Source organism: Zonotrichia leucophrys, chromosome 13 (assembly GCF_028769735.1).
Source record: "Zonotrichia leucophrys gambelii isolate GWCS_2022_RI chromosome 13, RI_Zleu_2.0, whole genome shotgun sequence".
NCBI classification, from domain to species: Eukaryota; Metazoa; Chordata; class Aves; order Passeriformes; family Passerellidae; genus Zonotrichia; species Zonotrichia leucophrys.
The window spans coordinates 1,024,882-1,038,365 of NC_088183.1; the positions used below are offsets into that span (position 1 = coordinate 1,024,882).

General features: G+C 52.4%; 2 protein-coding genes across 4 annotated transcripts; one reads left to right on the top strand and one right to left on the bottom strand.

The window, feature by feature from the left end:
• The first annotated feature begins 884 nt into the window (after positions 1-884).
• Positions 885-5,587, top strand: GNPDA1 (glucosamine-6-phosphate deaminase 1). Its single transcript, XM_064724763.1, has 6 exons — positions 885-1,137; positions 1,211-1,312; positions 2,511-2,693; positions 3,228-3,412; positions 3,950-4,124; positions 4,394-5,587. The coding sequence occupies exons 1-6, from the start codon at positions 1,014-1,016 to the stop codon at positions 4,489-4,491; spliced, it is 867 nt and encodes a 288-aa protein (XP_064580833.1). The 5' UTR covers positions 885-1,013; the 3' UTR covers positions 4,492-5,587.
• Positions 5,454-13,251, bottom strand: RNF14 (ring finger protein 14). Of its 3 annotated transcripts, XM_064724762.1 has the most exons (9): positions 13,092-13,251; positions 11,764-11,945; positions 11,122-11,270; positions 10,308-10,835; positions 9,336-9,564; positions 8,533-8,705; positions 7,885-8,015; positions 7,242-7,321; positions 5,454-6,549 (listed from the first exon to the last, which is right to left on the bottom strand). In XM_064724762.1, the coding sequence occupies exons 2-8, from the start codon at positions 11,915-11,917 to the stop codon at positions 7,261-7,263; spliced, it is 1,425 nt and encodes a 474-aa protein (XP_064580832.1). In that variant the 5' UTR covers positions 11,918-11,945; positions 13,092-13,251; the 3' UTR covers positions 5,454-6,549; positions 7,242-7,260. The 3 variants fall into 3 exon arrangements, with proteins under 3 accessions (XP_064580832.1, XP_064580830.1, XP_064580831.1); XM_064724760.1 differs by lacking the exon at positions 5,454-6,549 and having other exon boundaries at positions 6,700-7,321; XM_064724761.1 differs by lacking the exons at positions 5,454-6,549; positions 13,092-13,251 and adding an exon at positions 12,493-12,592 and having other exon boundaries at positions 6,700-7,321.
• Between the last annotated feature and the right edge of the window lie 233 nt (positions 13,252-13,484).

Genomic DNA, 13,484 nt, shown 5'->3' on the forward strand with positions numbered 1-13,484 from the left:
CTGCCCTGCCCTGCGGGAGAGCCGGGAATGCCGCTGCTGCCAGCTCCTCACCCAACACGGCCACCGAGAGATCTGCCCGTGGGCTCACACTGCTATGGAAACACCTCCCCATGGAATTTATTTGGTCTCTGTGGCCTAAAACTCTTCCCGTGCGTGCCACAGCCCGCCACACCCTTCATCACCACGGGCAACCCAAGGGCTCTCCAGGATGAGACAATACCGGGAGCACTGCTTCTAGCCAGGGCATTTAAATTATTAAAATGAAAAATAACTGCATGGGCTGGATCCCAGCAAAGCAATTTGTAGCTCGTTCTTCTTTCTGATGAAATTGAATGTCGGTCTAACTTTGAAGTAAGAGCTTTGTATCCCAACAATGAACCAAGCCTGTGCAAGGAGAGGTCAGGTGCATTTTCATGAGAGCTTGAACTCTGGAGCAACAGCAGGAAGGTGTTTTGGGGATACCTCTGTGCCAGGAGCAAGGACAGACAGATCACGGTCTCTCCATCTCCCAGAACGACCCCAACCTGCCCCAAAGTGAGTCCCTACAGAACAGTTCAAGTGTGAGAACAGCTCGTTTTGGTGGGACAAGGCTGGGAGCTTCGCTCTAGGGCTGAAAAGCTGGAGGACAGAGCCGGGCGGATCCCTGCTGTGATGGTGACACTCCAGCAGAACCACACCAAGATATTTAGGGTCGTTTTAACGTATCTGGAGGAAACATTGCCTCCCACAGCTTTGCCTGGACGGCAGGCAGGGCGGTGACACTCACCGAGCAGCGCCCGGCAGCCGCAGCTCCCGGTGCGCCCCGTTCGGCCGCGCCGCTCCGGGCCTGCCCGGTTCCTCCCGGGGGCCGGGCCCGGCGCTCCCCGCCCTCCGCGGAAGTGATCCCGGGCAGGGCGAGCCGGGAGGAAGCGGCGGCTGCGGGCACGGCTGATCCGCACAGGCGGCGGCGGCGGTGATCCGGGAGGCGGCGGCGATCCCGGGCGGAGGCAGCGGCGGTCCCGGGCGGCCTCACCATGAAGCTCATCATCCTGGAGAATTACTCGCAGGCCAGCGAGTGGGCGGCCAAGTACATCCGCAACCGCATCGTGCAGTTCGGGCCCGGCCCCGGGCGCTTCTTCACGCTGGGGCTGCCCACAGGTGGGTGCCGGGGGGCGGCCGGGCCGGGGCCCAGCGCGGGCCCTGCCCCGGCTGAGGCGGCCGCTCCCCGCAGGCAGCACGCCCCTGGGCTGCTACAGCAAGCTGGTGGAGTATTACCGCAACGGGGACCTCTCCTTCAAGTACGTGAAGACCTTCAACATGGACGAGTACGTGGGTGAGTGCCGCAGCCACCTGTCCTGGCGCCTTTGTCCCTGCCCGTAGGGAGCTGCTGGGCCCTTAGCCGGCAGAGCCTGGCGGTGCCCGAAATCCACCTGTGCAGGTAAGGGGGACAACATTCACAGAGTTACAGCATCAACATTCAGAATCACAGCATCAGCATTCACAGAGTTACAGAATTAACACTTCACAGTTACAGCATCAGCATTCTCAGAGTTACAGCACCAGCTAGGATGGAAAAGAGCTCTGAGATATCGGGTCCAGCCTGTGACGCCACACCACGGTGTGTCAGCTGAACCATGGCTCTGAGTGCCACATCCAGTCTTTCCTTAGACACCTTCAGGGAATTAGCAAAGGGGGACAATTTGAAAACCTCTGGATTTGAAAATTTGAAAATTTCTGGAAGAAATTTGAAATTTTTCAATAGGTTTGGAAACATATGGACAAACTGGATGCTGGTGTTGCCCAGTATTGCACACACTATTACAGACACTGCTGTGTGTTAGCTGCCCTCAGGCACTGAGCGGGCAAGAACAGCTTATCACTGCAGGCTCAGCATGCAGCTTTACCTTCCACCTTTGCCCAGGGGTCATAAAGGTCCCTTACAAAGACCGGTGTGGCCCCTGAGGGCCCTCAGGTATCTCCTGCTGAGACAGCAAAGGACTGCCATTGCTGAAGTCATGGTGAAACAGTCTCCTCAGAAGAAACAGATCCAAAGGTGAAAAACATACAAGCTAAATATTTGCCAATGATAATTTTATCCTGGTCAAGAGGGTTTTTTTCTGTGAATAATCCCAATCAAGCAGCATTAGGGAATAAGCAGTCCAGTGTGGGTTTACAGCATTCAAGGAGGATAAACATGCAATAATGATATAATAATTATTATTTTCCATGCTTCTGCACAGTTTTAAAATAATTCCTACAAATATGAAATGGGAAAAGGGCTGGAAAGGTACTGACAGATGAGGCACAGCACACATCTGCTTTTTTCACATCTGTTGTTTATTAATATGGGCATGTGTCTTACAGGAGCTGATTCTGGTATTTAGGGAAATAGAAACAACTCTGAAAGCTGAAGGTGTGACAAAGGACAGAGAGAGCAGCGCTCTGTCACCAAGCCACTGCAGGCTGTGGAAGTGATTTGTTATGGGTGATACTGTTCCAGTTGGCCTCAGTCCTGTGTGTTCTGTTACCAGGCCTCCCGAGGGATCACCCAGAAAGTTACCATTCCTTCATGTGGAATAACTTCTTCAAGCACATTGACATCTCACCAGAAAACGTCCACATCTTGGATGGAAATGCCCCTGATCTCCAGGCAGAGTGTGATGCATTTGAGGAGAAAATCAAAGCAGCTGGAGGCATCGAGCTCTTTGTTGGAGGTGAGAACCCGAGAACAGCAGCCTCTAAACCCTATCCCAAACCTGTGCCTGTCCTCCCCAGCTCTCATGTATTGCCAGCATTGTTCACTTTCAGTGCATTTGCAGTGAAATCCACCCCACAGCCCATGGCCCTGGGCACTGCAGTGGCCTGGCAGCCTTGTCTCCCCACCCACCACTGCCAGCTTTGGGTCTTTAGTGCAGTCAGTGAATTGTTCAGGAAGTGTGGGAAGGGCTAGAACTGTACAAATGTGAGGTATTTATCAATTGTCAGTGGCAACAGGAAACTGCTGGGAGTGGCTTTTCCCACACAAGCTCTTCCCATCAGTTTGCCAGAAGGTTCTGCCACCTCCTTTGTCTGTCATTGTCCCAGCGCAATCAGGGCATTGCCTGGCTGTTCCTAGCAGACACAAATCTGAGCTGGAGCACAGGAACTGCAGGGTTTTTTCTCAGCTCTGTGCTCCCAGGAGCACTGTCTGGGAGAGCTGCTGGCTCTGCTGCCACAGCTGACCCTGTGCTGTCACTGTCCCTGTCCAGGCATCGGCCCCGACGGTCACATCGCCTTCAACGAGCCGGGATCCAGTCTGGTGTCCAGGACACGAGTGAAGACCTTGGCCATGGACACCATCCTGGCCAATGCCAGGTTCTTTGATGGTGACCTCTCCAAAGTGCCCACCATGGCTCTGACAGTTGGAGTAGGCACTGTCATGGATGCCAGAGAGGTGAGGAAATAAGAAGTGGCTTCCTGCAGTTCCTCTGGAGCAGCCAAAGGTGATCCTGTTATGGAGCAGCCATGTGTCCTCTGGTGTAGGGTATTCCTGTCACAGAATGCCTGATGCTCCTGTCCTCTGGCACCCTGCAACGCCATGGAGAGGCTCTTGCTCCTTCTCTGCTGGCACTTGTGTTTGTGTAACCCTGCAGCAGCCCAGGAAGGTTTGGGAGGGTGTCTTTGGTTAGGAGTCTCACCTGGAGAGTAACTGGAGACTTGATGTCACACCAGCAGGCCATGAAACTGTGTGGGACCACTTTTACTGGAGTCTATTCTTGACCTACACTTGTGAAATCTCAGTGTCCAGGTGCCCAAAGGATCACTGCAGTGACCCAGCAGGCTGTGATTTCAGTGAGAGCTGAAGCAGCCAGAGCAGCAGCGGCAGCACAGAGAAGTGGCTGTGGGCAGGGTGGCAGGGGTGTCCCCACTCCCAGCTTGGCAGGCTGTGGGTGGGCTCTCCCTCACTGCCCCTCTCTGTCTGGGGGTGCAGGTGATGATCCTGATCACGGGAGCCCACAAAGCCTTTGCTCTGTACAAAGCCATCGAGGACGGTGTCAACCACATGTGGACGGTGTCGGCCTTCCAGCAGCACCCCAACACCGTGTTCGTGTGCGACGAGGACGCCACGCTGGAGCTCAAAGTCAAAACAGTGAAGTACTTCAAAGGTGAATGTTTGACCAGGCCAGCCAGCTGCTCTGTTACACTTTTAGGAGCCACAAGCCATGCTTTGCAGAGGTATTGCTGTATAAGTAACTCCCAAAGGAGTATATTCCTTACATATATCACAGTAGTACCTGTGAAGGTAAATGCTTAATGCTTGGTGTGGGAGCAAAGGCACAAGGACAACAGTAATGTCTAATTCCATTAGCACCCAATGAAGGAGAACTTTCCTTTATTATGTCTATTTAAATTGCCTTTTGACTCTCTCCATTAGGTTTAATGATGGTTCACAACAAGCTCGTGGAGCCCTTGTACAGCATGAAGGAGATGGGAGCAGAGAGGAGCCAGTCCAAGAAGCCATACAGTGATTAATGTGCTAGGGCAGTGCTGAACCAGCTGCTGAAAACAGCTGGGACAAAAGGGAATTGCTGCAGAAACTGATCTCATATTTGTTCTTAAATTAGCAGAATGATCATGTGGTTCCTTCTCTCCATTAAAGAGACAGATGCCAAACACCTGCCTTAATTAACCAAAGGAGGATGGGAGCCAGTGTTCTGTGTTCCACAAACTTCTGCCACCAACTCATTCTCTCAAGGAAATGAAGGATGAATTGTTTGATCTGTGAACTGGCTGTAATCACAGACTGAAGGCTGCAGAACTGAAATGTGAGGATAAATGAAAGTACAATGTTTCAGAAACAAGTGGGTGATAACTTTGGGGCGTATTCCTTGCAATTAGGACAAGTATCTCTGTTATTCCTTCCTCCTCCATGAAACACTTGCATTAGAATCCTGGAAAAGAGGATTGTCCAGCTGGAGAAGGGAAAGCTCAGAGCAGCAGCCAGAGCCAGGAGAGGGCAGCAAGAAGATGGAGCCAGGGGGAAGAAGAGAAGGGACAGTGGGGTGGGAGTGGAGACACGATGCTCACGCTGGAGAGGATAAAACCCCACTCACTGTGGGAGCTGCCAAGCAGTGGGACAGCATCCCCATGGCTCCCTCCTTGGGAGGCTGCCAAGACCTGCCTGGATAAAGCCCTGGCTGAGCCCTGCTCTGAGCCACATGTTGGACTTGAGACCCCTCAGCAGAAGAGGCTCCAGCAGCATCCCCCACAAGGGCTCCAGGGTGCAGCTCAGGCACCTGAGGATGGCACTGTGTCAGGCCCAGGGATGATTTGCTATGCCTGCTGCTCTCTCCAGAATTTTCAGTTTCTCTAAGGAGAAGCCAAACCAGCCCCAAAGGAAACACTCTGTTCCCACTGGCTTCAGCCTCTCTTTCATTACAGACACCCTACACAGATGGACAACAGCCAAGACCCCACCAATTCTGAAATGTGACTCCTGGGATTTCTGTCCAGTCCTCTCACACGAGGGGCAAGAAAACTGGGCAACATTTATTTTCTTTATACAAAGTTTTGTAAGTTGATCTGTAATGTAACTTTCTCCACTAAATGTCTTTAATTTTTTAAATGGTGACATTTGAGTGTGTCTGGTGCTCGGTCTCAGTGTGCTGAGGGTAGCAAAGCTGTCCTGGAGGCAGTTTGGTGCTCCCACCTTCCTTGCCCAGTGTTTCCTCAGAGGGAGAAGCAGGGCCCTCGGGGTGGGAGGGCACTAAATGCCATGAGCAGCACACATCCCTGCCAGCTCCAGCTGGGAGCTCTGGGCTGGCCCACCCCCAGGAGCACCTGGGCACACCTGTGCTGCCAAATCCATGCCACAAGGAAGACAAAGAGGGACACTGTGTTTACCATCTTAAAGTGAATTTAGTGCATGTGAAAGGTGCAGGAAAACAAACCATACACACCATAGACTTTTCCTACACACTGACCTAGAGATTCAGCTGAGGTGAGATTTGCTCTTCCTTCCAGCCTTTTAATCCCTGTGCCAGTTCCAAGAGTGCAGACTCCTCCTCTGCACGGGGAACTGCAGCACCACTCATTATGGCCACACATCCCAGGATAAATTCATTAATTCAGTCAGAACTGAGTGAGCTGTGATCACACACAGTTCCTAAGGAGTCTCAGCTCCAGAGCTTTCCATCCAGGCCCTGCTGCTCTTGAAAACAGCACACGCAGCTTTAGTTTCCAAATAAACTTTTAGACTGTTCTGCAAGTGGAAAACCTTGTAAAAAATCAGTGTTTGCCTCCAGTAATCACCTTCATACTCTCAAAACCACTTGCTGAGATTTTAGGGGAAACAATTTGGTGCTGCAATAATTTGAAGTGCAAAACCAGTGGAAATAAAGAATCTAGTCCAGAAGCAAAAATATCAACCATCAAATTTCTTATATGAAGAGTAAATGAAAAATAAATTACTTCATCAACTGAGAACACAAGGTAATTGTCAGTATCTTGAAGAATTCAAGTTCATCTCTTCCTGATTCTTTTCACCCTCTCACTGGGCACATCCTCAGCTCACTGCCTTGGCACTCATCCCTGCCAAAACAAGGACAGGCACCGTGAGGGATCCAGCAGCAACACAGGGAGCCACCAACCTCACAGAAACCCCTGGAAATGGCTGTTGGTCATTCTCTGCTCAAGCTCTCAGGGGTGCAAAGGCTCAGGCACAGCAGCCAACGAGAAGGGTTGGGTATAATCAGCTTTAATGTCATTACAAAGTACCAGTGACACAGCCAGGAGCTGCTTTTCAGAGAAGCACATCAGGAAATTCATAAAAGCAACAACTTTGTTGCTGAATACAGGAGCAATTTTCTGTATTGTATCAGAAAACTGCCCCAGTCCAAGCAGCCCCAGAGAGAGCACTACAGCTCCAGCAAACCACCCCAAACCCCACAATATTCAAGATCCAAGGGTCAGTCTCCCTAGAAGAAACCCCCAAAATACTTCCAGCATTTGAGGCTTCAGTTTTGTCTGTTGGCTTTTAAAAAAGGGGCACTTCTTGGTATATATTTTTCCAATGGTCTTCCAATTTCTGACTTCAATAGTGGACATGTTTGTTTGGGCATTCCATGATGATCCTGATCCCAGGATGGGGACAAGGTCTCCTTTGGTTTTGGCAATAGGTTCTGAGGTGTGTCCTGCATTGCAGTTACCACTCTTCTGTCACACAATGGAAGTGAAAAGCAAACAAAGGACACACAAAAAGCATCTGTCTCTGGTTTGTTCACCTTTTGGTGCTGGAGGAAGCTAATGATCACCATCTCCTTCCCAGAACTCCCCATTGTCAATGTGCACGTCTTGAAACAATCTGCAAGACAGAAAATCAGTGACACCAGCGCATAAAAAAAGTCAAATATGTTAAAAAAGTACCACCCTAAATGCAACAACAGTACAGCAAGTTCCCTTGGTTTTTCCAGTATCACAAACCACCATCCATGCCCTGTGGAAGGGGCAAGACAGGCTGCCATTGTCACCTGTCCCACAGCAGCACCTCTGTCCCTTGGCTCTTCCCAGGGGAATGTCAGGCAAATCTGCAGCTCCTTAGAGCAGCTCTTCCCCAAATCCTCGAGCTGCTCCTGAGCATTGCCAGGGAAACACTCAGGGAAACTCAGCACAGAAAGGGTGAGGTCATGACCTGACCAAAAAAACTCAGAACAGGCTCAGAAGACTCCTCCAGAATTTTAAAACCAAAGTTCTTTAAAAAGCAAAACCATATCCTGAATCACTCCTAATTTTTACTGTTAGTGCCAATATCTGAGAGGAGAAACTGTGCCTCAAACTGCAGCTACACGTTTCAGGTAAGAAATGGGAGAGGCTGCAAGGAGAAGCAGCAATGGGTGTCCAGCAGTGGAGGGGTCCCTGAGCACCCACCTGTTGAAGCAGGGCGAGGAGGGGTCGTTGAAGTGCTGGTAGGGGTTGGTCCGGGACAGGGAGCCCATGCAGACCCAGCAGAAGTACTGCATGCACCCTGTGCAGGTCATCTTGTTACAGCCATCCAGTTTCTGGGGGAAAAACCAAGAACTGGCAATAACAGAGCCCCACTGTGGCAGGCCTCAGTCCCTCTCTGCCAGCAGCCCCCACAAGCACAGCAGTCAGTGAGCACAGCCCCCCGTCCCACCACACTCTGACACTTCCACTGGGAGCTGGGATCCCAGCACTGCAAATTGGTTATAATACTAAAAATACAAGAAATAAGTGTTCTTCTGAAGCTGGGTTGATTTCCTGGCTCTAGTGTGAAGCAGAAGTAGCCTGAAACACCAGGAAAACAAAAGGATTCATGTAGATCCAGAATCAGCCTGGATCTGTTCAGTGTGGGAGTCTGACCACCAGCCACTGTTTCTACTCCAGTCCTTGGGATCCACAAATATCACCCCACCTCCTTTTCCATGTCACACAGAAATGGAAAGTTCTCTTAATGTTTCCTAGAGATTTCCTCTCCCTAGAGGCTCCAACACACCCAGAACTGCCTCCTTGTGGGTTTTCTGCTCCATGATCCCCAGCCTTTCCCTCCTCACTCACCTCGATGGGGGTCCCACAGCAAGGACAAGACTTGGAGTTCTTCTCCAGCCATTTCTCACTCTCCATCTCCTCCAGGGCTTTCTGAATCACTCTCTTGCCATAGCGTTGTTCCAAAAATCTTTTAGTTGTCTCATCTGCTTCTATATATTCTTTCCTCAATTCCATTAATTTCTCTGGGGGGCAAAATCAAACCAAACCAGACAGCTTTTGTAAGATATTAGATTTACAAGTCCAGCTAATTGCAGCACAAAGATTCTCAAAGAACAATAATGTCATGAATTAAAAAGCAAGAAAACTATTAAAATATATAAGATGATACTATTAAAACCACTCTGCCCCAACATTTAGCAGTTTTACACTGTTCTATTATAAAAGAGACCTGTTGATGGAATTAGAACAATGTAAGATAAACTGAAAATGGAAATTATTTTTCTGACTACATATTTAATGAAGTTTTGTCACAGAATTTTAAGGCTAGAGAGAGAAGCCTCCACCTGATTCCAGTATTAACTCTGGCAATACAAAATACTGAAAATATAAAGGAATTCTTCCCCTGCTACAACATTTGACAAGCAGCAGTTTAGGGAGCTGCTGAGCTGAGGAGTCTCACCCAAGGAATATTTAATTGCCAGCAAGTGCCCTCCTCCAAAGGAATGCACCCTTCAGAAAGCCCAGGGTGAGGAGCTGCCTTGCCCAGCTCTGGACTTTCCCAGCCCAGTTATTGGAATATGAATGCAACACACCACAACACCCAGTTTAGCAGTGAGTGGGTGTGACCGTGGAGCCCAGGGGAGGTGACTGACCTGCAGTGACCTTGCAGGGGGACACCCCGTGGTAGGTCATCTTGCAGAGGGTGCAGAAGGCGTAGTTGCAGCAGGAGCAGATGCCCATGGTGCAGCCGGGCTCCTGCATCACGGGGGTCTGGCAGCCGGGCCGGGGGCAGTAAACCACGTCAGCCATCAGGTCCAGGCTGGACTGCAGCAGCAGGCGGTCATAGCGGGCAAAGAGCTCCTCCCCAACCAGCTCCTTCACCTGCCAACACAGCCAAGCACCAACAAATCCTCACCCGCACACACCCAGGCCTGGCACAGCTGCCCACAGCAGCTGGGGCTGCCCCTGCATCCCTGGCAGTGCCCAAGGCCGGGCTGGGAGCACCTGGGACAGTGGGAGGTGTCCCTGCCACGGCACTGGATGGGCTTTAAGGTCCCTTCCCATCTGGGATTCACTGACTCCTTGCATCTGTAATTCTGAGCCTGCTGCAGCAACAAACAGCAAGTCAGTGACAAAGTACCAACAGCTGGGATGAATCCACTTCAGATTATCCAACAGGTCACAGGGGGTCAAGGATCTGCTCCCATGGAACAGGGACAGGAGAGGGAACGGCTTCAGGCTGGGCCAGGGCAGGCTCAGGGTGGGCACAGCAGGAATTTCCCCATGGAAAGGGGGCTCAGGGCAGGCTCAGGGTGGGCACAGCAGGAATTTCCCCATGGAAAGGGGGCTCAGGGCAGGCTCAGAGTGGGCACAGCAGGAATTTCCCCATGGAAAGGGGGCTCAGGCACTGGGACTGCCCAGGGAGGGTTGGAGTGCCCATCCCTGGAGTGCCCAAGGATGTGGCACTTCATGACATGGTGGGACTGGGTCAAAGGCTGAACTTGGTGACCTTGGGGGTCTTTTCTGACCCAAATGACTCAGTGACTGCCAATGGCCAGCATGCAGGGCCAGGCCCTGAACCCGGGTTGGGTTCCTGAGCTGCCAGCCCTGTGCAGGGGAATTACCTGGCCTGGAGTGGCGACAGAAGAACACTTGGGCTCGGGGCAGTTGAGGCAGTGCACCTGCCCATCCCTGATCTGGATCTCAAAGTAGTCCTTCAGGCAGGCCTTGCAGTACACGTGGCTGCACTCGGGGAAGTGCATGCACTCACTGCCCAGCTTCTCACAGAAGCAGATACTGCACGAGTACATCTTACTGTTAAAGCACTTCCTCCTCTGGGCCTGGTCGAAGTCCAAGATCTCCCTGATCAGACTGGACAAGGACTCCACATCCTGCACAGCCCTGGCATCCACGGTTTCCTCCTCGGCTGTGGCAGAGCCCGTGGCACCCCCAGAGTCCTTCCCAGCCTCGGGGGGCCCCGCTGCTGTCCGGCCCTGCCCCTTCCCCTGAGGGCACATCTTCAGCTCATATGGCGATGAAATATTCAGGTAATTCAGTGTCTCCTCCTTCAGAAACTGCATCCAGGCAAACAGCACCACGCAGCCTCGGTTCTCTTCCCACACATTGTCCAAGTGCTTGCAAAGGGCGCTGAGCTGGGAGAGAACAAAGAATTCCTGATTTCAGGAAGTTTGTAACTCCTCACTGTGCTCCTCCCCTCACACAGTCCTTAGTGCAAACTTTGACTTCAGACTCAGCAGTTTTTATGCTGAACAAAGTAGTTCTCACAGATGCAAGTTTTCCCTCCTCAGAATAGTAATCAAATAAAAACCCGCAAGAGACAAGAGAAGAGCCAACAGGAGCAACGTCATTGTTTTTTTACTTTGCTTAGCTGTTAATTATTAACTTAGCGGTCAAAATGTAAAAAAACCCCCTGCAAACCTGGGCGTGGGAGAGCCATTTCCCACTGAGGGTGAACACGGGCGGGGAGGTCGATGGGTAGTCAGGTGGGAGCTCGAAATTCAGCACGAGAGGCAGGAAGCTCACGGAGTACTCGAAGCCACTGCCCTGGAGATTCTCTGTGGAACTGCCTGAGCCAGGGCCACCGAGGCACAGGAGAAATAACAGAAAAATGAAAATGAACCAACTGTTGCTGTTTCTGACAGCACCCAATGTCTGTTAATTTGATGGATTTCTAGGGTTAAAACTATTTGTTCCACCCTAAATAACAAAACTCTCAGTACAGTGAAATGTCAAGGGTTGAAGGTCTGTGATTAAAGCAGTTAAACAGCAGCACTGTGAAATGTCAGATTCTGCACAAACCAAGAGCCTGGGAACAAACCCTCAGTGTAATAAAAACCCAATAAACTTAATTATTCTGAAGAAGTGCTATTACTCATCTGTGATTTTAGAGTTTACTGAGGAAGTTCTGTGTATGAGGATTAAACTGCTCAAACACAATCCCCAACAAGCACAGCAGAGGGTGAGGCACAGCTTTGTCCCATCACTGCTCCCTCAGGTCCCCAGCAACCACCTGAGCTCGGTAAAGCCTCCCTTGGGATAACACAAAACATCTCAACTCACCCCTCACAAAAATTTTGAAGTCTTGAGGCAACTCCAGACAAATTCTTGTTTCTCCTCCTTGGGCAGACTCTGCTCTCTTAAACTCATCCTCATCGTAGATGCTGGCCAGAGCCAGCAGCTCATCCTCCTGAGCCTCCTTGTCCTCTGAAGACATTTAACTTTTCTGTAGAGTTGCCACCACTCTGCAACATCAACCAAGTTAATACATCCAATTCAAATTATCAATCTGAGGTAGCTTTTTATAGCATAGTAAACTTTAGAAAAATGCAGCTAAACTTTAGAAAAAAACAATCTAAACCAATGTGCAATATAATTACAGTATTTTACAGGTTGAAAAAAATATCGGTAGCTTTATAAAATCTTTTTAAAATCCCCAACAGAATATTTAAAAGTCAGAAAGCAAACTGTGTTATTAGGTAAAAACAGCTGTAAGGGGGGAAATAATGAAATAGGGAGATGGAACAGGTGACACAGGGACATTTCACTGATGTTTGGAAGAAAACAAACCCCCCAAAAAACACAAGAGAAATGAATTAGTAACAGTAGCTCTTGTCCAGTGCTCAAAGGCAAACAGGGAAACAGTCCCATTTATGATTGAAAACATCAAAAAAAGGTTCAAATCTCGCACAGGCATCTTGTAGATGCACTCGTGGAGCATCTCAGCTCCACAATTGGGGAAATCAAGCAATTTTGAGGCTTTCTATAAATAAAGCCGGTTTGCTGAGTTACCTTTCGAGTCAGAGCAGCGCGGAGGCCGGGCCGCGGAGCCGCTCCCCGAGCATTCCCCCGGGGCCGGCCGCTGCTCCCGGCTCCAGGCAGGGGCAGGGCGCTGCTGAGGGAACGCCCCGCCTGGCGCTGCTGCGGACGGACCCCAGCACCGCCGTCAGCCCGGGCTCGGGGTGAGAGTCCGCCCGGTGCCCCGGGCCCGACAGCTCGCCCAGGGCTCGGGGCTCATTTCCAGCCGCCGGAGCAGGGACCGAGCTCCGGGCCCGACCCCGCGCTCCAGGCCCAGCTCTCCGCGCCTATGGCGGCTCCGGCCGCTGCAACCGCTGCGCCCCGGCCCGGCCCGGCCCGGCCCCGGGGGAACAGCCCGACTCGGTCCCGGGGACAGCCCTGCCCAGTCCGGCCCGGTCCCGGGGAACAGCCCGACTCGGTCCCGGGGACAGCCCTGCCCAGTCCGGCCCGGTCCCGGGGAACAGCCCGACCCTGACCAGCCTCGGGAGAACAGCCCGACCTGGCCCGGCCCGGCCCCGGGGGAACAGCCCGACCCGGCCCCGAGGGGACAGCCCTGCCCGGCCCGGCCCGGCCCGGCCACACCCGCTCCTCACCTGCTCCTCACCGGGGCAGCCGCGGCCGGGCCGCGCGGGCCGGGGACAGCGAGGGGAGCCCGGCCCTGCCCCTCGCGGAGCGGCGGCGGGGAGGGACGGGAAGGGAAGGGAAGGGACGGGAAGCGCCGGCGGGCGGAGGAGGCGCCGGCCCGGCCCCGCAGCTCCCCCGGCGGTCGGGAGGGCCCGGCCGGCCCAGCCCGGGGTGCTCGGTGCCGCTCCGGGCCCCGCCTGCCGCCCCTCCCCGGCCCCGTCGAGCAGAGAGCGGCGCCTCCAGCAGCGGGGCTCGGGCACTGGGCGGGCTCGCCCGGAACGGGCACGGTGGGAGCGCTGAGCAGGGGCAGGAGCGGGACTCACTGAGCCCTATGGCTCCCTTCTATCGCGGGGCATTCCATG

What these genes read in the sequence shown, in the direction of transcription:
- GNPDA1 (XM_064724763.1), top strand. Translation starts at nt 1,014, where the DNA reads ATGAAGCTCATCATCCTGGAGAATTACTCGCAGGCCAGCGAGTGGGCG. An exon ending in CAACATGGACGAGTACGTGG is followed by an intron (nt 1,313 to 2,510) that starts GTGAGTGCCGCA and finishes TTCTGTTACCAG; the next exon opens with GCCTCCCGAGGGATCACCCA. An exon ending in AACAGTGAAGTACTTCAAAG is followed by an intron (nt 4,125 to 4,393) that starts GTGAATGTTTGA and finishes TCTCTCCATTAG; the next exon opens with GTTTAATGATGGTTCACAAC.
- RNF14 (XM_064724762.1), bottom strand. Translation starts at nt 11,917, where the DNA reads ATGTCTTCAGAGGACAAGGAGGCTCAGGAGGATGAGCTGCTGGCTCTG. An exon ending in CTGTCGCCACTCCAGGCCAG is followed by an intron (nt 9,565 to 10,307) that starts GTAATTCCCCTG and finishes CTGTGTTGGCAG; the next exon opens with GTGAAGGAGCTGGTTGGGGA. An exon ending in GCTGTGGGACCCCCATCGAG is followed by an intron (nt 8,016 to 8,532) that starts GTGAGTGAGGAG and finishes TTTTTCCCCCAG; the next exon opens with AAACTGGATGGCTGTAACAA.